The sequence below is a fragment of the Pseudorasbora parva genome, chromosome 3, assembly GCF_024679245.1.
Source record: "Pseudorasbora parva isolate DD20220531a chromosome 3, ASM2467924v1, whole genome shotgun sequence".
In the NCBI taxonomy this organism is placed as follows: Eukaryota; Metazoa; Chordata; class Actinopteri; order Cypriniformes; family Gobionidae; genus Pseudorasbora; species Pseudorasbora parva.
This window is the reverse complement of record NC_090174.1, coordinates 33,660,523-33,687,261: the sequence shown is the minus strand read 5'-3', so window position 1 is coordinate 33,687,261 and position 26,739 is coordinate 33,660,523. Positions and strand designations below refer to the sequence as shown.

General features: G+C 37.1%; 2 protein-coding genes across 3 annotated transcripts; both read left to right on the top strand.

The window, feature by feature from the left end:
* The first annotated feature begins 66 nt into the window (after positions 1–66).
* On the top strand, positions 67–12,246 carry capns1a (calpain, small subunit 1 a). 2 transcript variants are annotated; one of them, XM_067438559.1, is made up of 11 exons: positions 67–206; positions 984–1,058; positions 2,310–2,346; positions 2,828–2,920; positions 3,026–3,083; positions 3,170–3,234; positions 7,564–7,632; positions 7,875–7,953; positions 9,048–9,164; positions 11,536–11,594; positions 11,720–12,246. In XM_067438559.1, the coding sequence occupies exons 2-11, from the start codon at positions 1,012–1,014 to the stop codon at positions 11,744–11,746; spliced, it is 651 nt and encodes a 216-aa protein (XP_067294660.1). In that variant the 5' UTR covers positions 67–206; positions 984–1,011; the 3' UTR covers positions 11,747–12,246. The 2 variants fall into 2 exon arrangements, with proteins under 2 accessions (XP_067294660.1, XP_067294661.1); XM_067438560.1 differs by having other exon boundaries at positions 135–206; positions 988–1,058.
* An 8,482-nt stretch (positions 12,247–20,728) lies between these two features.
* On the top strand, positions 20,729–26,383 carry zgc:153990 (uncharacterized protein LOC768125 homolog). Its single transcript, XM_067440130.1, has 3 exons — positions 20,729–20,921; positions 21,013–21,486; positions 24,729–26,383. Exons 1-3 carry the CDS (start codon positions 20,792–20,794, stop codon positions 25,169–25,171), a joined length of 1,047 nt encoding a protein of 348 aa, XP_067296231.1. The 5' UTR covers positions 20,729–20,791; the 3' UTR covers positions 25,172–26,383.
* The last annotated feature ends 356 nt before the right edge of the window (positions 26,384–26,739 follow it).

The following is a 26,739-nucleotide window of genomic DNA, read 5'->3' as shown; positions in this document are numbered from 1 at the left end:
TCAGGTATAGCGCCTTCCCCTCCTTAAATTCTTGGAAAAATGGGACGGTCTTTCTTTACGATGTTTGCGTGTGGCTCTTTCTGTTGTGTTTTCACCACCTGATCTAACATTACGCCATTTGCGTAACTTATTTTGGAATCCGCGTATCCTGTCAGACGCGTACTTGTGACCGACGACAGTTCATTCACATCCTTCTCTCTTTACTGGTAAGTGTATTGTTTCAACGCGCTTAACAGCTAATTAAAAATATTCGTACAGGTATACTACCAGAAATATTGTCCAATATATTTAAGTTACTTGTGGGTTTTACTTGGTTAAGGTGGATTCATGTCGGGTAACTTTAGCTTGTTTAGCGTGCTAGCATGTTTTACTAGCATCCAAATTTAGTTGAGCATCTAAAAGCACACTCATGCTTTATTGCCCAGATTTACCAAGCATTACATATTTTTAAAGATTGCTTGCAAGCAAAAGATAGCTGTTTATTTTAAAGATAGCTGTTGTCAAGAGAAGATTTCCGCTGGCGAAAAAACAAACAGAAAACCGTATGGTTGGTATTTAATGCGATTTGCCGAGTTAAAAAACGCCCCTGGATTGCATCTAACTCTCACCCTATTGCAAACGTTTGAGTATTTAAAGGCTATTTTATACATACTTCGCTTGGTAATTTTGTGAGGTAACGTTATTTTCTTCTTGCGGTTTAATTAGTGTGGGTGGTGGATGGATGGGGGACATATTTGTAGTGGGTGTGTCCGCATTTGTTTCAAGAATGTGTGATTGACATTCACAAGTCCACTGTATGCTCATATTTATGTTAAACCTTTCAACAAACTTTTAATGTAGTTTGTGTTGCTTGCTATTAATAACGTGTATGTGTAATAATGTGTAACTTAAACTAATGGATTCAAGTTTGGTTTGGTGCTGAGCTGACTGGTATGGTGCCTATAAATTGTATAAAACGCTTATTCTAGCTTTCTTCCTCCCAGGAAGTGAGTGAATCCTTTGTGCCATAAGATGTTCCTAGCGAAGAAATTACTCGGAGGCATTATTGATGTGGTCGGGTGAGGCAATATTTCACTACAAACCATGGCTGCGTTTCCCAAAAGCATCGTAAGCTTAAGTTGATCGAAGTACAATTGCCACCACTGGTCTCTACGATCAATTTAGGCTTACTGTGCTTTTGGGAAAGGCAGCCCTGCTCTGTTTCATCAGTATGTAAGACAGTCTCTGAGGCTAAAATCTCACTTTATTATTATTATACTTTAAACAAAGAAAAAAAAGTTAAAATAAATACATTCTACAAATAACACAACTATGGTATTATAGAACATAAGCTAATTCCTAAGCTTTCCTATTAGTACTCTGAAATATATGTAGCTGTTGTCTTTGAAATCTGCAGAGAGAAAATTAATATTTTGTTGGAAAATGTGTGTAAATGTTATGAAAACAATATGAACAGAATTTAATTAGTGAGACGCCTAAAACATTCTGGTAGGTGGCTGGAGATGAGAAACACTGCTTTATATAACCAAACATTACATTTTCATAAAACAAAACAAAATCTGGAAGAGATAGATAAATGCAGACACATTCTTCTACAGCCCTTTTACACAGCTACAGTGCCTGAAAAGATGGGGTACAGATACCAATTTCAATGAACAAAATGCATCTGCATAGAAAATAAAAAGATGTGTTTTTTTAACACACATTTTTTGTTTGTTTTTTAATTAAACAAAATAAGAAATGTATTGTAAAATAAAAATTTGAGAAATACATGACACACCCCACTCTGAAAAGAATACATTCGTTTTATTTAATCACAGCCTAGGCAACTTGACAATCGTGCTATGCCATATCACAATATCAAATTTATTTTTTGTCTTATTTTGCATCTTTATCAACTTCTGTTTATGACACTTAATGCTTAAGAATGGGTTAGAGGCTAAATGACTGTTTCTAACTTTTCTTAAAATATATAATTGTTTAACATATATCTAATGACTATAAAACAAAGGTTATATACTCACAGAGTCTTGTAACTTTCTTTCTTCCCGATTTTTCCAAATGCTTTTTGATTAAAATCAAAGGTCCCTGTGGGAAGAAAAGTATATACGTTCAATAAACACAGACTGTTCTGCTTCTGCTGTCTTATTTCCAAATTTGGATCAGCGGCACTGCTCTTGTGGTAGTAATATTTGTTCATTAATAAGATGGAACTACTGTACCAGAGTAGAGTGCACTTATACAGCTGTGACTTCTGGTGAATAGCTCTTTTAAAAGCATAATTATGCCTTCTTATTCTGTTTCCACAGCAACATTGACCCTGGCCAGTTTGTGCCTTCAGAACCTGTGAGTAACAGGAGCTCTCAGTGTGATGTTATATACTGAAGTGTGTCTGGTTGTTGTTGGTCATCTCTGACGACCTGTTTCAAAAAGTGCCAATGAAAAGAATCCTGTAGTGTAGTGCCAAGATTTTTGATGTTGACACTCAATAATAATAATAATAATAATAATAATTAATTAATTAATAAATAACTATTTCTACAGACATTTTTGAAAAGTAAATTATGAGTGGGAAGTAGTATATATAATTGGGGCTCAATTGTGGCACTCAATAATCATTTGGGTAATTAACAATTAACTAAGAAATCAATCAATTAATTAAAAAATAAATTGTTTAAAAAGTGTTGGTTAATAAAAATGTAGATTCATAATTTAAAGTGCATATTATGTAATATTAAAATGTAATATTACATTTTTTTAAACGATTATGGAGAGAAAAGGAAATGTGTGCATTTGTGATGCTGATACTATTGAGATCCCTCCCCAGCCACCGCCCCGGAGACCGCTGGCTTATGCTGAGGTCAACGAGTCTGAGGAAGAAAGGCAGTTCCGTAAAGTGTTCCAGCAGCTCGCTGGCGATGTTAGTATTACACTCACACACACACACACACACACACACACACACACACACACACCGGTGCATACAATAAATGCTGGCTGTTGTAAACTTTTCCTTTTGTTTCAGGACATGGAAGTAAGCGCCAATGAACTGATGAGCATCCTCAACAGAATCATCTCCAAACGTGAGTGGTATGTGTAGACATGTGTGTCTTGTCTGATGTCTGCTGCTGTGTAATGCTGATTCTCTCTGCCCTTTATGTTATTGCAGATGGTGACCTGAAGACAGATGGCTTTACCATCGAGTCATGTAGAAGTATGGTGGCTGTCATGGATGTATCCTTCCTCGTTTGATCTGAACCCTTGCTTTCATTCAAAACAAATTTTGCACAGATTTTAGGGAAAAATCTATTACAACAATTCTGGGCGATACTGAGAAGACGATGATTATCTTATTGGCTGTAATTGAATAAACAATTTTGACTTAACTAAAAATAACAATAAAATAAACATTTTAGATGCTAAGAGGTAATTTAGGCATCACAACAGAAAGCTAGATTATCATTTTGATTTAATATAGGTAATACAAGTGTGAAAATGTAAAAATGAGCAAATATATTATATCTAATATCCCTACACGTAAAATAGGGGGCGTGGTCTTGTTGCTCTCCCACGTGGAGAAGAGCGTGCATTCAGCACTTGCATCTCCCCGTTATGGTAAGAGGCGGGACCTTTCCGGGCAAAGTGGGCTAAGCTGCTGTTCAATCACAACACGGGAAGCGCTGGCCCAATCAGAACTCGTTACGTATTTCTGAAGGAGGGAATTTATGTATTATTCTCTGATATCTACATAGAGGGTATGTGGCTTATTTAAGGGGAAAAATTGTCCAGATACAGTTTTACAGGTCCATTTACAACCCTAGAAATTGACCCTAGGATGTAATGCTCTGCTTTTGCCTTATTTGGAAGAGTCATGAATATTAATGCAGAGTTCTGCTCTGATTGGCTTATTTCAGCAGCTCACAGCACAGCAGTTCAGCTGTTCAGCTCGTGAATCCTGACCGTCCTGACAGAACAAAGACCGACTGAATGACACTTTAAGTAGTTGAAATGCAGCTTACTTGTTTATTTGGTGTTTTCAGATCATCCGCGAACGGGAAAGAGCTTGCATGTTTGCGATTGCTAGATTTCAGTAATTAAATCCCCCAAAACAGAGCTTTTCTGTGAAAAAAAAAACCCTGTATACTATGCAGTGTTTTACCTAAACATGTCCAATCTGGCAACCATATGCACGCGAGCTCTCTCTCGCGTCGGGATGATCTGAAAACACCAATAAACAAGCTGCATTTCAGCAATCTCCATTTGAGATGTTCTGCTTGGTGTCATTCAGTCTACATTTTATACTTGTCTTTTTTCGTCAACGATATTGCATGTTTATATATGATCTGTAAGTAACGTATCTACGGTTGTATTTTGTAATACAAAATAATATTAACCATTGTCATTAGACACTAGGGCTGGGTATCGATTCAGATGCCCCGATTCGATTTCAATTCACAGGCCCTCAAATCGATTCGATTTCGATTTTCGATTCGATTTTGGATTCTCGATTCAACTCAAATGAATATAGATTTGATACAAATACTAGGTATTTATAAAAAAGAACAGTGAAAGTGGGTAATTAAAAAGAAATGAAGAGCCACAAACCTGTATATTAAACTTTTTATTTTAGGTAACGTTACACCTGAGTACATTAAAACAGAACGCATCTCTATATTTCAAATCCATACATTTGTTAAATACAATTTTGATGCAACTTTATTCTAAAAAAAAATTATCTGAGAAGTATTTTATGGATGTTTTGATATATTTATTCTAAAACATAAAAAGGATATTGGATGATTTTTTAGCAATTTTCAGTGCACAACAAGCTTTTCTTGCGATTTTGCCGCTCGTCATGTGTGCATTTACTTTTCAAACATGAGAAACTTGTTCATTATTTTTTTTACCGTTAATTCCTGGACACAGCTTGTTGCCGTGGTAACGGACAACAATAACTTAATGTGCTGACTTAAGTTGACTAACTATTATTTGAGGAAATCTGTTTATAATATAAGCTATTAGGGTTTAAATTATTGGTACTGCACTGTAAATGGACTATATATATAATTTTAATATGTCTATAATGCCTAACGTACGTGCTTAAGTGACTGCTCAAGTTTGATCCTAATACTTCAAATGGTTCCGCAGATTTTTAGTATTACTACAGCATTTCACCTCAGCATTATAAAAGGCAACAACGCACCGGAAGCTGCCGTTTAAACTCTGAATGGATAAATGATGTGCGCCTCTTGCTCCTTTGTAAGATCACGCAAGGCAAATGGGTGACATCTAGTGGAGAAGACTAGTAATTAGATTTACGTTAATCTTATGTTCAATGTTAGCGGAAATAAATCTGGAAAAAAAACGATTTGTGGCCTTTGAGAATCGATTCTGAATCGACCAGATTTTAAAAAACAATTAATCGAAAAAACAATTTTTTTGCCCAACCCTTTTAGACACACTATTTAGTTTTGTATGGGACTTGGTGTTTCCTTGTTACTGTACTAGCATCTTGCGTTATCGAGACAATGCTGTCTCTCTAAAAAACTTTCAATTTAATCAGAAATTGTTTAAACAGTCAATAAGTGGATAAAATCACTGCTTGCAGGAATAGAGGTGTAAGTCCTCATGTCTCCTGGACAGCCTGGAACATGACGTGTCATGAGAGCTGCTGTTTTTGCTATCCTTGAGTGTCTTGTTTACCTACAGTCCCGATGATTCGGCTCCGATTGCATCACGGTTGGCGTTATGTTGAAAATCTCTTATTTTTCCGTGGTGTTTTTCATGCACGAGATTTACATATGAAGGAGGAGGCAATGGTGTTTGAGACTTACAGTATGCAGGGTTCCTACGGGTTTTGGAAAAGTATGGAATTTGATTTGATTAATTTCCAGGTCTGGAAAAGTATGGAAAAAATAAATCAGAGTATGGAAAAATATTTATGTTTCCAGACTATTGTCCCCATTTCATTTTATAAATATAAAATTAAGAATTTCTAAATGTATATAATATATACATTTTTTTTTCTCATTCCATTTGGATCAATCTACCATATAGACAGTAAAAAAAAGATTAGGTCTAAAAGTTTTATGTAACATATAAATATAGTCATACGCTTTCAATAGGTTAGCTACAGTGCCTTGCAAAAGTATATTCGGCCCCCTTGAACTTTGTGACCTTTTGCCACATTTCAGGCTTCAAACATAATGATATGAAACTGTAATTTTTTGTGAAGAATCAACAACAAGTGGGACACAATCATGAAGTGGAACGAAATTTATTATATATTTTAAACTTTTTTAACAAATCAAAAACTGAAAAATTGGGCGTGCAAAATTAAATTAAAATAAAGTTTAAAGCCGGATTTGGATACAAATACAGCTGTAATCGCAGCAAAAGGTGGCGCAACAAAGTATTAACTTAAGGGGGCCGAATAATTTTGCACGCCCAATTTTTCAGTTTTTGATTTGTTAACAAAGTTTAAAATATCCAATAAATTTCATTCCACTTCATGATTGTGTCCCACTTGTTGTTGATTCTTCACAAAAAATACAGTTTCATATCATTATGTTTGAAGCCTGAAATGTGGCAAAAGGCTTCAAAGTTCAAGGGGCCGAATACTTTCGCACCTATTTATGAACCTATTTTTAGATAGGTTCATATAGGTTATTTTATGTAAGTCCTGCCTCATGGACTTGCTTCCTGTCTAGCTACTTTCCTATCCTAATAAAAGGCAAAAATGCCAATATTAAACCTTTAGAATGTAACATACCTGTTAGCAGTTGAATTTTAAAACAATTTATCAGAACAAGTTAAATATGGTTGTAAAAATCTGTAGGGAAATCTGGAAATTTGAGTCTGGAAAAGTATGGAATTTTGAAATGAAAACTGCGTAGGAACCCTGAGTATGTGATGTCCATGTACTGAACAAAAGTTAATTCAATTTTTCATTCTAGGGAACCTTTAAAAGTTGGAAATAAGCAGAAAATAAGTTAATACAATGCTGCAAATGTAACCTATATAACAATTAATCCCGTAATAACGACTCATTTTAAATGTTTGTGTTTTTCTTCTCTTTCTCTTTTGAGTGGTGATGAAAGATTATTTTTGTAAATACTTTCCAGCAATTCAGTTATAAAAGTGTAGGGTAGATATTTAAAATGCATCCAAATTACAGGGAAACACAACGATATGGTGGTCAAAAAGGAAATTAACAATTTTATGCGATCTCTTCTTGAAAAAATCAGATGTGGATTCAAGCGGTAATTAAATCACCACACAACCTTAGTGTTTGTCAAAAAACAGCAGGTAATTGGACTGGGGGTTTTTATACAGGTGGTGGGAGAAAAACACTGAAATTCTGGATTCAGATGGCAATAAAATCACAGACTGTAAATTATGAAAATACCCCCATGAGAAACAATTACTGTCCAAATAGGGCTTTGGATATTTTTGCCTTAATTGCGAGGATTCAAACTCGGTTCACCTCATATCGCACTACATATTTGTGTGATTCCTACAAGGCTATTGGCTTTGGTGTTTGATCTTGACATTGTGATCCAGAGTGACAGCACAGGTAAATTGGGCTTCCATGAGTTTAAACACCTCTGGAACAACATCAAGAAATGGCAGGTGAGCAGAGAATGTAACAGCAGGTTGAAGAGTTGTCTTTGTGATTGTAAACTAGAGATTTGATTTTACAAAGCTGTGTATTTGTATGTTGTTGTGTTTGATCTATTTGTGATGCTGATTGAAGATTTACAGATTTTTTTCTTATGACTACAGAAAATGGAACTCTGCATTACATTGAGACAAGTTAACAAAAATAAAAATACGGGAGCTAATTTCAAAATAAGCTACTGTCTGTTTTATAGGCAATTTATAAGACTTATGACAGGGATCGCTCAGGAACTATTGGAGCAGATGAGCTTCCAGGTGCCTTCAAAGCAGCAGGTAAACACCCATTGGGGATTTACATCATCCCCATCTGTAATGATAACATTAAGAAACCCAATTAATGGATTCTTTAGGGTTTCAGGATGTTAATTCTATTAATTATAAGCCTGCATGGAATTGGTTGGTGAAAAATAATCTTGGCCAATATTCATTATTACCCACATACATTAAGTGGGAAAACATATAATCACAATAACATACACAATCATTTTTGGGTATATGTCACAGTTTTATTTTGCTATCCTCATTAAAATAAAATATATTGTGTCCTGCGCCCACTACTAAAAAATATCTGGTGTCTGAACAATTCTGTTTTTTATGGGTTTTTTTGGCTGTATGTCATATATATAATATAAAAACATAAACATTTAAGTAATCAAGAAAGAAAGAAAAAAGTTTTATCCAGAGCCTGTTTCCTTAAAGTAATTTAAAAATGGGCTCCAAGATTTTAAGAAAAGATCGGGTTTCATTCTAACTTTAGTTTTGACAAAAGCCTTGGAAATTTCAAAAGTCTGCTTTTGCTTGCAAATAAATCAGGAGACTAGGTTGCAAGTAACATGCAAAAAAGGAGTATGTAATAAAGTTTGTTTGTATAGGAAGAATGAGGTGGGAACCAGCGAACATTTAAAAGACTTTAATCCAAAATAAATAAACAAAACAAAAGTAACACGGGCAGCCCCTAAACGGACGACTGCCACGCACACACATCACAAAACACTCAAACTCAAATTCTAGGCCTATATCACAAAACTAGGATAAGGGAATAAGCCAGGATATCTTGGTGATCTTGTCATCCGTATGTAAAATTTAGTACACCGCTGTTGTGTAAACGTACCCTAAACACCCACTCGTCCTTATATGTCTCCGAGCTCTCTCATGAGAGGACTCGAGACTGGTGTGCCTTACAGACGCTCATTCTCAATCACGCCCAGGTCTCTCGCTCGTAAACCTCACCATAGAGTACATGCATATACTGTTGATATTGTGACAATACAAAGCTGGTTAAAAATTGACAACCTTGTCCATAAATATATATGTGGTGATCACATTTGAACTGTACGTTCATCTTCTATCTCTTGTGCCTCCATCAGGTTTCCCATTGAATGATCAACTTTTTCAGATGATTATTCGCAGATATAGCGATGAGAGTGGAAACATGGATTTTGACAATTACATCGGCTGCCTTGTGAGACTTGATGCCATGTGCCGTAAGTTGATAATAAAGGGGGGGGGAAATTCTAGTTGAGTTAAATAGTTTGTCTTTTAGTGTTTAATAATCTCTAGGAGTATACAGAGTAGACTGAATACAGGAAATGAGGAAGAAACATGGGTGAAACATGGTCTGGAAATGTAAACACTGACTGTCTTGTTTTCCCTATTTTGAAAGATAAACTGAATAATAAAATAGCTACTACAAGTCAAATTGAATGTTAAAGGAAGTGTATGTTAGATTGTGGCCAAAACTGGTACTGCAATCACTATCCCCTCCCCCCTGACTCGAGGTTGCCAGATAGGCTGCAGGATCCAGCAGGAATGTTTGTAGAGCTGCAGCTGTGGTAACTAGACCAGAGCTGGCAACCCTGATGCCGAAACACTACTGACTTCGTGATTGGTAGATAGGTGGAAGGTGGAGCTTCAGGCCAAAACACAACATGTCAACATCAACATCAGTTGAGGGCGTCAGCAACAACAACTTTTAAATGACAATATTCTGGCCGGACTACTGTTGTCAGTGATATAAGTATTTGAAATTAACATGATTTCTTAATGTCTAGTGACATATCGGGGCCATTTTATGATTAATTAATATATATCTTACGTACAGTTCCTTTAACTCTTAAGGTATGCAGGTATTTTATATAGGTTTTGTGTCCTTTGAAGCCATGTGCTAGTGTACTGCCTAAGTTGGATGAGGACTCGGCTTGCACACACAGACACTAGAAATGGTTGTCCAATAAAATATTTTCTATAATGAGAATTCCCCCTCCCCCATTACCATGTGTCTCTGACTAGCAATGGCAAATATCAAAACATGAGTGTAGTGTAACCGGAAGGGTAAAGGAGCATGTCAGCACAACATCAGACATCCAACCTCTCCCTAAGTTACACAAGTCTCCCAGCATTTTGATAGGGGCTCACTGATGTCTGCAATTTATTTACAATATCCAAGAAATCGAGCAAGTGAGAGAGAAGCCCTTTTTTGGTGATCTGGGGCCCATTCTTCATACCTTGCTTAATACATCCGAGATGACAGATCTCAGATCTTCTAATCCTGATAACTGATCTCTGGCTAATTTTGTTCTTCAAACGAATTTGTGGATTGGATTAAAATATATGGATTAAGATATCTGAGATCACTGCTTGTGCCTGTGCTCCTTGAAGAGGGCAGGTGCATCGATACTCAACCACGATCAGCAATGCAAAGATTGGCTGGCGTCAAGACAACGTAATGAAATCATATAATTAAAAAAGCCACCTGGCAAAAAACTTGACAAGAAAAAACTAAACAAAACACAAATTTCTAGACCTTTTTAAGGAAATGACCAAACCAACATAAAAGTTAAGTTAAATTAAATCTGCATCCGATTTTATAGAATTTTTACACCCTTTACATTTTTATTTTAATGTTGTAATTACATTTTTTTATTAAATTTGAAGCAGATTTGTTACGTGACAATATTAAAGTTTCTTAACAGTCAAGATCAAATTATCTGCATCTCTTGCGCTACATCAAGCCACTCCCATATTATCTGTCATCACTCAAATTAATGCACGATGAAGATTAACTGCACAATGTGTGTAAACATCCAATACAATTATAAAGTAATTTTTCCATCACAATTTACAAATAAATCTCTCAATCAAGTGACTGTGTCTATGTATTATATGCCAATTTTACACAACATTAAAATATTATTTTCAAGTAAACTTTTTAATTTATTATTATTTTAAATTATTATTGCCCCTGGTTCAGTAATAAAGTAGCAGTGGCTGGGACAAATTTTAAGAATCATCTCAAGATGCAATCTAATCCTGTTTACATGAAATAAGCTGCTCCCGAGCAGGTTTAAGTTTATGGACCTGTTGCTATGACAGCAAGTCCAGGATGAGCTTCGAAGAACCGAACAATCCGAGATCAAGCCAAATGGTAAACTGTCAAATCTAGCTAACCGAGTTAGCGACATACGAAGAACAGGCCCCTGATCTGTGGTCAGCCAAGACGCATTACTGTTTATACCTGGTACATATATGTGTTTCAAATGCAAGGTGGCATGTCTGCAATAAAGAAAGAAAACATTGTTCATCAGTCCAATTCATGCAATCTTTATGAGCAGCTGTTGTTTGGTTACGTGTTGTTCCCCTGCTATTGGACAATTCAGCCATTTTGTTAATTCCTTTAGTTTGTATATTATCTATCAGAGCTAATTTTTTATCGGACTTTGGGTAAATAGCCATTTTGGACTCTTACCATAGGACCACTGGAAGCTATGTGTCAGTAATTCTATACAGAATAAATTAAATTATTCTTTAGTTGATGAAGTGTCAAAGATACTTATTCATGTCTTGTGTCGACTCCAGGTGCCTTCAAGACCCTTGACAAAGACAATGATGGCACAATCAAGGTCAATGTTCAGGAGGTAAGAGAATTTTGATATCTTTACAACTTTATGACAGTTACATTCTCTTAAAAATACTATTACATTTACTGGGGATAAAAGGTTCTGTAATATATCATTCTAAATTAAATTCTGTCTCTTTACAGTGGCTGCAGCTGACAATGTACTCCTGAGTGATGTGAAAGTCTGCGATGATGTTAAAAACTATCAGTTATATCATATGCAACAAACTTTGTTGTTTTTCACACTAAAGCAGTAATTTGAGAGAAACACCAGCATGGAGCTTTTTAAACACTGGGGTTGTGTGCCACTCAACTATGCCATTATCTTTCTCTATACGTTTTTTTACTATTACCATTTTAGTGCATTTAATCCATTAGTAGCATAGTAACTAACCAAAGAAAGAAATTATGAGATGTGTCAAAATGAACAATTATGCCTTTATGAAGAGTAGGTTCAACCACAATTATGCAAAACTGTTTTACATAATGATGTTGTCAGTTGGTGCCAATTTTGCATAAGGCCAATGGGAGATGCAAGGGATAAAAAATTGCCATGAATTTATCATAATCTGGTGGTAAATACAATTTTACATTGAATAAAAAAATTGCTGTGATAAACTTTGTTCTATCATCATTGGTGCATGTTTTGATGCAGTAATATTTTCTCTGTTTCTATATATTATATATCAGTCCGACGTGTTACTCCAAGTACTATGCATATAGCATAAACGTGTTAATAAGATAAAAACGCGAAAATAATAGCTAATGGGACATTGCCGTCAGCTTTAGCTAAACGTGTGTGCAGTGTTGCTGTTGGTGTAAGATGGGCACCAGCGCCACTCATAGAGGACTGGTCAGACCTGGTAAATGCACCCACCCATCAACGAAAAGGCTAGCAAGTGCGCTTGCGCAGCGCATACGCCGCTTTCTACGAAGTTTCTGGATATCTGGACGCAACGCAAAATATTGATTACATTTGACCACTCTGAGGTATTTTCCACGCTTTTGCTGTCTTAAAGTACTTTTATATGCTTGCGGCGTTTGATGAGTTTACAAACTGCCCGTTAAAGTGAACGTGATCCCACATAAGGTGTAAAATAGCTAGCTAGCTAGCTTAAATAGCTAGACAGTGGTGATTGTAGGCAATAAGAAAATGGGGGCGAAATGTCCTTCCGCATTCAAGCGGTTTGTTTCGTTACGATAAGAATATATATTGTGCAGAGGAACCTGAATTGTGTTTGCTCGACAACAGTTGTATGCTTCTCGGGGATGTTTGTGTTTGGTTTAATTCGGTTGCTTTAACACGATGGCGCTTCCTCGCGGCACAAAGAACGCGTGATCGTAGCGTGTTTATGTAACTACAGCTCTAACTACACCTCGATGGAAACATGCGCTCGTTCGTGTGGAGCTAATGAATGAACGAACGGGTAGGTGTTTAAGTTGTTCTTCCTTCCGGCACATCCACCATGTGTTGTTAAGAACATCTTATATTTGGAAATCAAGTTCATTAATCGTTAATGTAAAGCATTTAGCACTCACGATGACGCTGCCGTTCGCTCGTTTGTGATTATTTTTTTTATTTAACTTGGCAGTAGTTTTTAAAATGGCAACCTTTCAACTTTTACAATAGGCTAATCAGAGGTGAGAATGATAATGCTTTAACATTAATTAATTGAGCAAAATTACTCAATTATCTGTAAAACCACACCACAAAACACTGTACTTACACATTTATTGAGCTTAAGAAAAACAAAAATGTCCCTTTTAAAGATACGTTGCTGCTATTTTCTAACAGAAGGAAATCGAAAAAGCATATTTAATTTTATTTTATTTTTTTAGTGTTATGTATTTGTTATGTATTTTAAGTGCTTATGTTTTCAGTGTTTACAGAGAATGCTTGTTTCATTGTTACACTTAGGACGTATTCTTTCTGTTCTCAGCCAGAGATGATTCAAAGTCCATATGGCAGTAATATACAGCTATAAGACAATACTGTTATGTGGTTATTTAACATAATGTATTGAGTAAAGAAATATGTTAGCAATGATTACAGCTTGTGCTCTTATGATTAGATCATATCTAGTTTTGTATGTTTGATCCGACCAGTATTGCTGCCATCTGAAATGTTTGCAATCTGGGCATTCTGAGGTAGAAACTGAAAAACAAAAAAACAAAAATTAGCGTCGCTGCTCTTCAAACCAGTTTGACACCAATCTGTAGGTTCATTGAAATGAATGCAATATTTGTCCATATTTATAATACAAAATAATTTTGTTTCTAATGGTGCTGCCTCATATTAAAGGGGGGGTGAAATGCTGTTTCATGCATACTGATCTTTTTACACTGTTAAAGACTTGGAATCCCATACTAAACATAGACAAAGTTTCAAAAGTTAAGGTGGACGTTTGATGGGAGTATTTCTTTGTCAAAAATACTACTTCCGGTTAGTCATAAGTTTCGGCAAGTTTTTTGAAATCATGCGTCCCTGTCGGTACACGATCCGTTCCACCTGCACGATCCGTTCTACGCATGCGCATAATTACGTAGTAGAAAACGTCACGGTTTTCCTACACTATCGGTACAAATGAAACACTTGACGGCAAGGCGGCACAATTTGCGTCATATTTGTGTTACATTTAACAGCATGTCTATTTTGATGCTTTTAAATGTAACACAAAATAAATAGCAAAGGACGTGAGTCGTTACATGAACGTATGATCAACCGTCAAAGACGGTTTGTGCCGTTTTTTAAAATTAATATCTGCTAATAGTTAACCTTTAAATTGAGTAATTTTGTATTAGTATGGATCTATATAGGATATCTATATAATCTAAATGAGGAAAATAATCCCTTCAATGTTGTTTACAGAAGACAAGGGACATAATACCCTACCGCATCTGGTGATATAGACTAGTTTATGTGAATATTAAACAGCAAAAAAAAATATTTATGCTACGAATCCTGAGTGTCCTCCTGACTCCTGTGTGTGTGGGTATGAATGGCGCTGATCCGCAGTTTACCTCAAACCCATAGGCCTACAAAGAATTGAGCTTGACAGTCGTGTGATTCCATCTCATACGAGGACATAAAGGCATGTCCGTCATCTCCAGAGCCACTCTGAGTCACTTCATCTGCGTTTCACCGTTTCATTTGAGAAAAACCACCGTCATATCATAAACACGCAGAAACTAAAAGGTATATTCACGGCAACTCGTCAAAATTAAAGTTCGGTTTTACTTGAGAAATATATCACTGTTGTACTGTAGAATTTGTGGGAAATTTAATAGAAACTAAATTAAAATGAAAACAATAATAATATTGTTGTTTTATGAATTAATTAAGTTGCTATAACCTACTCTCTACTGGTAAATATTACAGCAAACAAACATCACAGACAATGGCAGACCAATGCAGCTCTTGCATAATGTCAATAATACTTCTATAATGACTTGTGTAAAATTATTTTCAATGTTTGATGTTGACTGCTATGTGTAAATGACTTGAAAGAAGCATTTGTTCACACAGAAGTTTTATTTATGAGTACAAATACACACACACACACACACACACACACACATACATATGTCTCTCTCCCTCCGTCTCCCACACACACACTCTCTCCCTCTCACGCAGAGTGTGGGGTGCACAGTCACCCAGATACACCCACACTAACAAAATGTATATGGGTGACTGTGCACCCCAACTCCAGCATTTACTCTCAGGTTGAGGGTGTCTTTGCAAATTATCATGAATGTTTCCATGTCCTGGAGGTTTTCAAAAATAAACGTAAAAGGCTCCATGGCATCACAGTTCATCAACTCCAGCTCCCTCCATGCTTTCCTTCGTTCATCATGATCCATGGACATGTATTTTGGTTCTTGCACCTGGCCAGTGAAAAGCCCAACACTGTTCCTCACAATGAATTCTGCCTGGTACATATGTTTCAATGTGAGGGGCAGCTCCTCCACTTCTACTTGTTCCTCCTATGACAAAGTAAAATACCATTAATACAACATAAGATGTTTTGGGTCTTTCAAAAGGGGCCTTAAGACATATTTTCAGCATAAATAGTTATTATTAGTTATGGTTTTATGCTTTTATATTGTATTTTCATTAGGCTATTAATTGCGAACCTTTGTACTGTTTTTATTTTTAAGCCACTTTGGACAAAAGCATCTTCTAGCTCAAATAAACCATAACATGCACAAAGTAAATACATGTAGGTCTCACAAAATTTGAATATTGTGGAAGTTTCAATAATTCAAATTTACAACGTGAATCTCATACGTTATGTAAATTCATTAGACACTATGTGAAATATTTATATTATGCATGTTCATTTTGATTACTACAGCTTATATCTAAAGAAAACCCCAAATTCAGTATCTCACAAAATTAGAATAGCACATACAACCAAAAATAAACAAAAATTTAATTACAGAAATTAGGACGTTTTCCCTGAACTCTGTCAACACGACTCACTGTCAATTAATCGGCAGCAGTCTGCCTTTATCCAGAAACAGCTCAGATAACGTGACAGTAGTGTATAAAACTGTTACAGTCACCGACATAATATTTCTGTCTTCATCACAGCACAGAATAACAAAATACGTCCATAAGAACCTATTTATTATTTAACGTCCGTAAATTAAAACAGTGGACAGTATATTAGTTCATCATTTGTGTTCTGCATTGGGCTATGTGTAAATAATACGAAAATAAAAACTGCATGTAGGAGTGAAGAGGTTTGCTCCAGTCATGTAAACATTTTACTGCGATTAACTCCTTACTCTGATCATTGGAAAAAAGCGCATTATTGGTGTACATTAGGGATGTCAACGATTAATCGATGATCGATTAATTGTCGATAAGACATTTGATCGATAAGACTTATCGATCATCGATTAAGCAGGGTCATGCGCGTGCGTGCTGCTCAACCGCGAAACGGGAGGAAAAATGATGCGAGCGTGCCCCAGTTCTATTTGGGACCATTTTACAGCTGGAGTTACTCCTTCATCATGACTGCAAGTTTGCATGTGCAGTCGCAGCCTTTTGTTTTGTGCAAATGTAAGTTGTAATATTGTGTTTATATTGTGCAGGCCTATCTATAGCTGATTTATCTCATAAGGATGCATTTGGTTAATCATTAACGTTAGAGGCGCTAGTTAAAGCATGGTGGTGATCAGCTTCAGCTCTAACAGCAATGCACAGCTAATAATGACTATTATTGGGACTGTCATATTACACAACATTAATGAGAACACTAGTGTAATAAAACATTGTGATTGTTAATTATTTGGGTTTATTTGCCGTGTGTTTCATTGCATTGATCCAGGAAGAGCACATGCACAACATGAGTCACGCATTCTGACTCGCGCATGTAACTTAGTTCAAGTGCACTTGTGCATTCGCATCAGATTGTGCTGAAGTAATTTGAAATATTACATTTATTTTGTAACGTTATATATGTGATGAATCAGGATGCGTTTCTTTTAGTGAAATAAAACGCACTAGCAAGTGGCTTCAGTCAGTGATGGCTACCGGTTTTCATTCAGTGCTTCTGCTTTAGCGCATACAGAGCAATGCATAATAACTATGATTGGGACGATCATATTATATACCAGAAATGAGAACACTATTTTAATAAATGGTTGTAAAGTCATTGGGTTAAGGTGCCGTGTTAAGAGCGTTCTAGGAGGAGCGTGTGTACGCGTCTCCCATTCTGAATATGAATATCAGCAACTCAATTCAAGTTCACTTGTGCATTCGCAAAATTTTGTGTAGATATAATTTGTAATATTTTAACTTTATATAAATCTGATTAATCTCATATAGGAAGCTTAGTTAAATAATGCGCTAACAAAGAGATTCAGTGCCTTACCTTGCCTAACTTACCGGTGTTAATTCAGCGCATCCGCTTCAGCTCGCGCAGTTCAAACAGCAACGCACGACTAATAATAACTATGATTGGGACTGTCACATTACATAACATTAATGAAAACAATATTTTAATAAATCGTTTTGAATTAATTGGGTTGAGGTGACGCTTCAGCACGTTGTTCTTGGAAGTGCGTCCACACATTCTGAATAACAGATCTGAGGCGGGGTTCGTGTTGTATTACAGGTTATATTTGGTTATTAAATAAGTAATTTAATTAAATTATAAATCCATTTGACTGTTTGTTACGATCTTCTATTTTTGAATATATCACATGATGTAGCATGTTGTATACATCTATATAATGTATCCGTTTCAAGTTTTACATTTAATTCATTAATTCACACACTTTTCCAAAATATTCTAATTTTTGGAGACCTACCTATATAGAATGCATACGTGGAAATGGTTGTCTGGTTAGTTTGGCCATACCTTGACTATTTGGGGTCGATAAAGGCTGTAAATAGGTGGTAGGGTGCCTGCCATCAGTTGTTCTGCCTCCTCTGTCCAGAAGGCAAAGCGCTGCCCTAAGTTCTGCCCATGCCTATTTAAAAGTATGGTACTGTTAATGCAGCACAATTGTAAAGCAGACATTGCAAGCAATGTTTTAGTGCTTGAAATGTGTCCTACCTTGCGATCGAGAATTTCTCCAGGATCTGGAGACACCACCACTTCCGAATAGATGGTATGTCAGTCTGTAATATACATGTAATATTGGAGTCTTGCATTGTTTGTTTTTTAACATTCTTGAATACATACATTACATGAACTACAACTTACATCCAAAAAGTGAAACATGGCACCAGTACAGATGCAGAGGGCATACTGTTAAAGAGAAAAATAATGACTTTCTGTGATAGACAAACAATGTTTTTACAAAATGAATGCACTTTTTGTAACACATCACTTGAAGATATTAAACATTTATTTTTTGTATTGCCCTTTTTCTATTTCATTTTGGACTGACTTTAAAATAGATATTCCTAAAATTACTATTCCGCCCATTACTCCTAGCTGCTGCTACCCGTCTCCACTCACTTACCTCTTAACTTATAGCAAAAATTTTAGCCATGCGTGAGACCTTCTTCTTCAACGCCGCATCCACTAGCCCGTAAACCAAATATCGCTGAACGGCATCGTAAAGGGCAAACTTCTCTGTTTTTCCTCTGAACTCCATTTTCATTCTATAAGAAAAAAAAAAATTTTTCTGTCAGAAACCCTTCTCTGACACCAAATCCTGTCAGAAAATATTACATGCTACTGTCATTTCTTCACAACTTTATAAAAATCATGTATGCAATATGAAATAAGGTGAACAATTACTTTAAAAAAACAAATTTCTGTCAGAAACCCTTCTCTGACACCAAATCCTGTCAGAAAATATTACATGCTACTGTCATTTCTTCACAACTTGATAAAAATCATGTATGCAATATGAAATAAGGTGAACAATTACTTTAAAAAAACAAATTTCTGTCAGAAACCCTTCTCTGACACCAAATCCTGTCAGAAAATATTACATGCTACTGTCATTTCTTCACAACTTTATAAAAATCATGTATGCAATAAGAAATAAGGTGAACAATTACTTTAAAAAAACAAATTTCTGTCAGAAACCCTTCTCTGACACCAAATCCTGTCAGAAAATATTACATGCTACTGTCATTCCTTCACAACTTTATAAAATCATGTAATCAATGTAACCTCTGTTGTCAGTGTCATCTAGGCCTTATCACTTTATTTTTATTAGATTTCTTTTTTAGTCGTGAAGTTAGTTATAATATTTAAACAGTTTGTGCAAAAATAAAAAGTTACTCACCTCTGGAAATAGGCTTACTTTGTTGCCGAGTTGTTGCTGAGTGGATGATTTGCGGGGGGCAGTGGTATTAAACTTGACAGCAGTCCAATCAGCCAATATCTCCAAGGCACATGATGACAAGATGGTAACCTCTGGCCAATGATTTTATGATTTTCAATGATTTGACCCCAAACCCTCCCACCGAGCTCATACTCATACATGCTCCACTCGCCCATAGTCATACTTTGTAATTAACAACAATAATAATAAACATTAAAAAAAAAAAAAAATCGCCCATAGTCTGCAGCCAGACGCTTCTCTTTTCTTTTGCTGTGAGTGAATGAAAGTCTCGTGGTATAAATATGCGCATGCATGGAACAGATCGTGCAGTGTCGTAAATCGTTGCAAAACAGTATTTTCATTTGCGCATGCGCATTTTCTAAAGAGTCTACTACGCATGCGTAGAACGGATCGTGCAGGTGGAACGGATCGTGTACCGACAGTCCCCTTTGACGTTAACGGGGGCGGAATTTCCTTGTATGGGCCTTACGGACAATTCTACCGGAAGCGCGTGAGAGAGAGCGAGGGAGAGAGCGAAAGCAACAGGCTACGCCCATCAAAGGACTGGCTTGTAGGATGCTAAACAGGTGATATAACCAGTAGCTACTGACTTACCCACTGATAGGCCGGCGGTCGATCTGTATTAGCACTTTCCTCACGTGACGGGCGAATCACTTTCCTCACAGAGCGACTCACTTTCCTCACGCGGCAGGCGAATCACTTTCCTCACTGAGCGAATCACTTTCCTCACAGAGCGACTCACTTTCCTCACGCGGCGGGCGAATCACTTTCCTCACTGAGCGAATCACTTTCCTCACAGAGCGACTCACTTTCCTCACGCGGCGGGCGAATCACTTTCCTCACTGAGCGAATCACTTTCCTCACTGAGCGAATCACTTTCCTCACAGAGCGACTCACTTTCCTCACGCGGCGGGCGAATCACTTTCCTCACAGAGCGACTCACTTTCCTCACTGCAGCGCGCTGCTGCACACGTCATTATTTAGCTCCGCTCACACGACACGCCCCCACCCGCTCGGCTTTTTTCGGAAAGACTTGGAACAGCGCATCTTTCTTATATAATTATAAAAAAAATAAAGATTTTTCGGAGATATGCAGGATGCAATGCTACTCTATAGGTACTCAAGATTGACATGACACTGACTGAAACTGAGTGTTTCACCCCCCCTTAAGTGACAAGGAAACGCAAATTTTGTAAGAAAAATAAACCTAATAAATGGAATGCTTCTGTATAAACATAAGATTGAATAAATTAATTTAATAATTTTTTTTTTTTAATTAAATACTGCAATCTGATGCAAATCAATAAAATTACTATTTGTTGTTTTTTATTGTCATTTTTACACTTTTCACAGACTCCCCCCCCCAAATTAGAGTGAGATAATTATTCTGCCGTGAAGATGTCCGTCACTTCGCTCTACCTCAAACAAGACAACATGGTGCGCTTCAAGAGGAGAAAAGCACGTTTCTCCTTCAGTGAAGTGCACATCCTGCTGGATGAAGTGCGGAAGAATCGCCACATTGTTGTGGGTGAGTAGTATTACCTCCTTAGCAAGTTAGCAGTCTGTTATAAACTGTACATAAATAAAATGTTCCCATACTTTTCTGTGTCCGTGCATAGGTAAGTTTAACGCAGGCATTCCCTCTGACGTGAAGCGCAGGAAATGGGCCGAGATCACAGCTCGTGTTAATGAGATTGGAGAGTGTGACAGAGAGATCATGGAGGTGATCAAGAAATGGTCCGACCTCAAATGCGACACAAAGCGCAAAGTGGCTGCTCTGCGGACTGGTGCTACAGTGTCCCAGCGGTTGGCGCGGTCCAATATTGAACTGTCCCCAATGGAAGTCATCGTGGAATCCATCCTTGAATTGGACAAGAAACCATGGGAAGCTACACAGCGGTCCAGATCTCGCAGTCATGGCGACGAACAAGAGCCTGTGTGTGAGGATGAGGAAGAGGAGGATGGGGGGTTTGTGGGGATGGGGTCGGTCAACAGTTCCCCGAGCAGAGGAATGGATGTGGGAGGAATGCCTGCTACTACAAGTGGAGCTGGAGGTGCAAATGAGATGCAGTATGACGGCTCTAAAGCTGGAGGTAACTGAAAATACACAAGTTGGACCATATTAAGAATTGTCCTTAGATTTTGCACTGTGACTTTGTGCAGAGATCCATTATCAGTAAAAGTTCACTGCAAGAATTTTTAATGCACAGTATTTACATAATTAGTTTTGATCTCAAAAATTTATCAGCTATGTTTTTAAGGGTGCTTTCACACTTGGTTCGATTGCCTGGACCGAACCTGAGTTCGATTGCTCCACCCTGCCCCTGCTGGGCTGTGTTCATATTATATTATTTGGGTCCGAAAACGGGGGTTTGTTTGCGTCATCAAAGCAGCAGCTGTTTACCGTTGCTTAGTAACGACAGCCAGTGTAAAGGCGACGAAATGCGTTGCTCCCGTCACTTTTATATTTTTGTTTTTGAACCGTTGGTTTTGTTACTAAAGCTTCTGTACGTAATGGCACTTGCGTCTATCTGCCACGAATGCACTGCAAATGCTCTAAAGTCAAGCAGAGATGAGATCTACAGCACTCTGCTAGCAGTATGTCAGTGATGCTTGTCAGGTAAATGAGTGAAACGCACACAAAACACACATTTTTATCAACTGGTATCATTAATAGTGGTTCACTTCTGCGATTTAGTACGATTGCGTTCACATCAGCAGTGAACTGTACTGGAGTTCACATGAAACGAACCCCAGAACACCTCTTTAAGCAGACTCGGGTACGGTTAGCAGGTGCGTACCCGAGTTCGGAAGACCGTGTTCACATCATCCAAACCAACCGAACTCTGACGTCAATCGAACCCGGGTGCACACCAAAATTGCTAGTGTGAAAACACCCTAAGTCTTTTATCCTCTCCAAGAATGTATTTGCTTTAAAATACACAAATAGAAATAGTAATACATAGTAATATTGTGAAATATTATTACAATTTACAATAACTTTAAAATTAATTAGAATATATTTTATATTCTAAGTCATCATTGGTAAGTCAATAAAATAAGTCATCATTGGTGTATATTACAGAATACAATCAGAGTTATATTAAAAATGTCCTGGCTAATCCAAGATTTATAATGGCAGTAAGTGGCTGCACAAAATTTGAAGCAAAAAAAAGTGCATTCATCCATTATAAAAGTAATCCATAAAGCTTTGGGGGGTTAATAATACGGAAAGCTGATCGCCGGAAGTTATATTTTTCGCTTTATAACGCGTTACATATAGATATCTTACACAAACCCATCAATTCACTTCAGAAGGCCTTTATTAACCCCCTGGAGACGTTTGGAGCACTTTTCTAATGGATGGATGCACATTTTTTGGGCTACCATTCACTGCCATTATTATGCTTGGATTAGCCAGGACATTTTTTATTTTAACTCTTGATTGTATTCGCCTGAAAGAAGATTGTCATAATCAGTAGAGATCAAAATTTGAGAACAACAATTTCCTAAATTTCAAGGTCACTGCTTAGTCCTTTTTGACATTATTCTAACAGGTGAAGAAGGGCAGTTTTTTTTTAGCATATTTCACAAGTTAAATATATACTGAAGTACAGTTTATACAACTTAAATAAGAAAATTGAAAAATAACGCTGGTCAAAATTAGAGAACACTTTCAAATACCTTCAAATTTTGGGTGTTAATCTGGCACTTGGTGCTAATTTCCGTAATAATCTGGCAAACCCTATTTAATTTGAAGCAAATTTTCCAATTTTCACTGACTTTGCAAGTTGGAAAGCCACTCTAAGGTTACTGAAACCCTACGACACCAGGTTGTCCAGATGAAGGCCAAAGGGATGACCCTTTGAGCTATTGCAAAAGAAGTTGATCATTCCAAATCTATGTTTTCTAGAATATTAAAGCTTTACAAAGACACTAATTCATTCAAGTACCCAAAACGGTACACAAGACCAATGCGTGAGAGGACAGGAGAATGCAGAGACTTTCAATGTGGAATCGGTTCAACACTGCAGCTGGAATTACTCACCAGTTCAGAGCTGAACACAGTAAGGATCAGTCTCGCCATACAGTGTCTTGATATTTAAGAGAATTGTTCTCTAATTTTGATCACGGTGTTTTCGACAAAATAAACATTTTGTTAGCCTAGAGATCTAATCTGCCAGCGAGTGTTGTCTAGCAACTCTCAATACCCTTCTGAGCTGTAAACACCAATCTCTGGTCAGGCCAATCACATTGTGTATAGAGTCGGTGGGCGGGGCTTAATATAATGACGGCCGAGTTGCGTTTGGGTGCTTCTAGTAAACACAGAAACTGGTAAACGGCGGTCTTTCGAATCAGCTTTGACCGCGAATCTGGAAGACTTGGAGTTAAGCTTTTCTCTGAGAAAAGAACAAAGAACGGCACTGAAGTCATTCTTAAAAAGGGAAGATGTGTTCGGAGTTTTGCCGACCGGATATGGCGAATGTTTAGTCTATCAACAAGCTCTGTTTCACCTTCGTTGCTCTGGTTGGTTGTAGCGCTATCCTATCGCGTGCAGAGGGAGTTTAAAAGACAACTGTTTATCCGCCCCTCGGATTGAGCCCTGTCAATGGTGAGTTTCCAGACCAAACATCTTGATGTGGGTCTGGCTTGTCATGTTAGTTTTTTTGTTGAACTACCTTGGTATTTTATAAAGAATGCTAGCAGAACAATGGTATACCCACAGCTAATCGTCCTTCAAACTTCAACCAGTGAATATCAACAATATTTCTGAAAAAATCTAATGTTTCTAAATTCTCTCTAATTCTCTAATTTTGATCTCCACTGTACACCTATGATGGCTTGAGGATTAGAAAATCATAGGGTAATTTTCATTTTTGGTTGAACTATTCCTTTAATATTTTTGTGGAAACCTTGATGCATTTTTTCCAGTGTCTTTACTGTAACTTTCCAGTGATTAGCATATGGCTTTGTATCTGTAGAAACCCTGGAGTATATTAGAATGATCACGGTGGGAAAGTGATTCAGTAGAGGTGGTTTTGGGAGTGGCCTCGTAGGGAAGGAAAGAATTCTGGGAATTGTCTTTCATTCCCATGAGACAAAAAACATTTTCTCAGTCTAGAAAGAACCAAATTCAAAAATAATTTCACATTTACTACATTAATGACCCAGTTTAAATACAGATTCATCTTCCCAGCGCTGAAGTACCCTTTTAATGTCTGTGTGAAATTTCTGAATGTCCTATTTGTGTGTAATGTTTACATCCCATCCTTTTTTATCAAAAACTTGATATGTTTAATTTATTTACCATGACTGTTTTCTTGTTTTATCACAGATCCCGAATCCCACTTAGACTCAGATGAAGACAACCGTGACCTCTTCCCATCATCCTCTATGGCATCTGTCAGTAACTCTTACTCTGAGGAGGACGGTATTGCGACTAGAGGCAATACTGGACACGTCTCCTCCACAGCCACCACCTCTACTAAAAGACCTGTGTCTTTCTCGGGGGCAGAGCCAGACAGTTCACGTGAGCAGTTGGCACACAACGCAAGCCTTAGCGTGCAGGAGCAGCACACCACTAATGCTCTTCTGGCCACGGTCTCCCGCTCGCTTGAGCTTCTTGCGGAGTCAGTGCAGCAGCTAGCAGAGACGCAACAGGAGTTTGCACGCGAATCATTGCAAGTACAGAGAGATACCATGCAGGTGTTGCGAGAATTTGCCTCTGGCGCGCTAACAATACTACATGAAAAGGTCAATGGCAAACCTGCGTTGTGAAATTGTTGTGTTTAGCAAGGAAATTATGACAAAACAAGCATCACAGCATGTGACCCTTTGTTGATAAGAAGCTACAGTCAGACAATAATCATGAGATTAGACAGAAACGACTTTTCACTGAATCACTGGTGACCATCAGAGGGCGCAATGTCAAGATGTCAATATACTGTTATTAAGTGCAAGGACAAAGACAACTATTTGAGAAGATGCTTTTTTAGTTTTCAAAAATACGACATTAACATTTTTATCTGGTCTCTGTATATCAATAGGGAACACTTAGGGTTTTTGTTTTTAGTGAAGTGCAAAAAATAGTGCGACCACTCCATATTATTTGAAACAATACACAAAAGGGATTTTGTTTGTGCCTATAGTAATATGATCTTCCACTACACAATATTACTCTTTTTTTTTTTTTTAATTTACATCATTATTAACATCATCACATAGGAAATTTTGACCTAGTTTTAATATGTATAAATTACGTGCTTTTATGAAACATCTGTTGATGAGTTAAAGATATAGTTCACCCAAAAATGAAAATTCTGTCATCGTTTACTCAACTTCATGTCTTTCCAACCCTGCATATTATTTGTTCTGCAGAACATAAATATATTTTCAAGAAGGTTGGTAAGAGTTTTGGTGACCATTGACTTTGTAGCGAGTTTATCATCTGAATGCTGCTAAGGAGTGCGTTCCATTTACTCAACGAACATGTACGTTTCATATTTATTTCAGCTATGCGAGTGACGATGCTTCTGTAATATTAACTGTTATTAACTTTCGTTCACATTTAGGGACAACTAAAACTTTTCTAAAACCAGTATACGGTGTAAAAGGAGGCATCTGAATCTCATTAAAATAGGTCTCATATTCTGTCTATTAGGACATTCTTTTCCAGTGGAACTTTTTCACTTTATTTTTTATGCTGTTTACTGATTTAAAAAAGTGGGGCAAATGTACATTTTCAGGAATCAGTCTTACTTCAAGCTCATATTTCAAGTTAATGCTGTTGTCTTGTCACTAGAGGGCAGTGTGTATTTTAATTTACACAATGTATTTCTCAAACGATTATTTTTACTGCATGTGTTACTTTAAAGTCATTGGGTTTTCCAGGAGTGTGAGATTCATGTATGTATGTATGTATGTATGTATGTATGTTTGATTTCTGAATGAAAACAGCTCCATAAGAGAGCCTGATATTTCAATAAATCTTAACTGAACGGTTAGACTATGGCGTTGTTGTTGTTGTTTCAACTACTCCTGATCTTATGTTCCTCTTGTTGGCACATACATGTTTACATGAGATAGTGATATGGACCCAGCTTCTCAATCTGAGTTTTGGGCAGGAGTGATTAGAGTTTGAGTATTGTTCTCCGGCTCTCCAGCGCTGAAGAGCTCTGCTTAAACAGCTGCCGGTGTGAATGTGTGTGTGTGTGTGTGTGTGTGCGCGAGCGCTGATGTAGAGCTGTGGTTGGGAATGCTTTGTGCATGTGTAAGACGGCAGCTGGTAGCCCTATTGTGTGGTTTCGGGACCTCTGCTGAAAAAAGTACTTTATTGTGGCCGTCTG

Excerpts from the sequence above, each read along its gene's own strand:
- capns1a (XM_067438559.1), top strand. The coding sequence starts at position 1,012 with ATGTTCCTAGCGAAGAAATTACTCGGAGGCATTATTGATGTGGTCGG. Across the intron at positions 1,059-2,309 it reads GGCATTATTGATGTGGTCGG|CAACATTGACCCTGGCCAGT; the intron begins GTGAGGCAATAT and ends CTGTTTCCACAG. Across the intron at positions 3,084-3,169 it reads CAACAGAATCATCTCCAAAC|ATGGTGACCTGAAGACAGAT; the intron begins GTGAGTGGTATG and ends ATGTTATTGCAG.
- zgc:153990 (XM_067440130.1), top strand. The coding sequence starts at position 20,792 with ATGTCCGTCACTTCGCTCTACCTCAAACAAGACAACATGGTGCGCTTC. Across the intron at positions 20,922-21,012 it reads GAATCGCCACATTGTTGTGG|GTAAGTTTAACGCAGGCATT; the intron begins GTGAGTAGTATT and ends GTCCGTGCATAG. Across the intron at positions 21,487-24,728 it reads TGACGGCTCTAAAGCTGGAG|ATCCCGAATCCCACTTAGAC; the intron begins GTAACTGAAAAT and ends GTTTTATCACAG.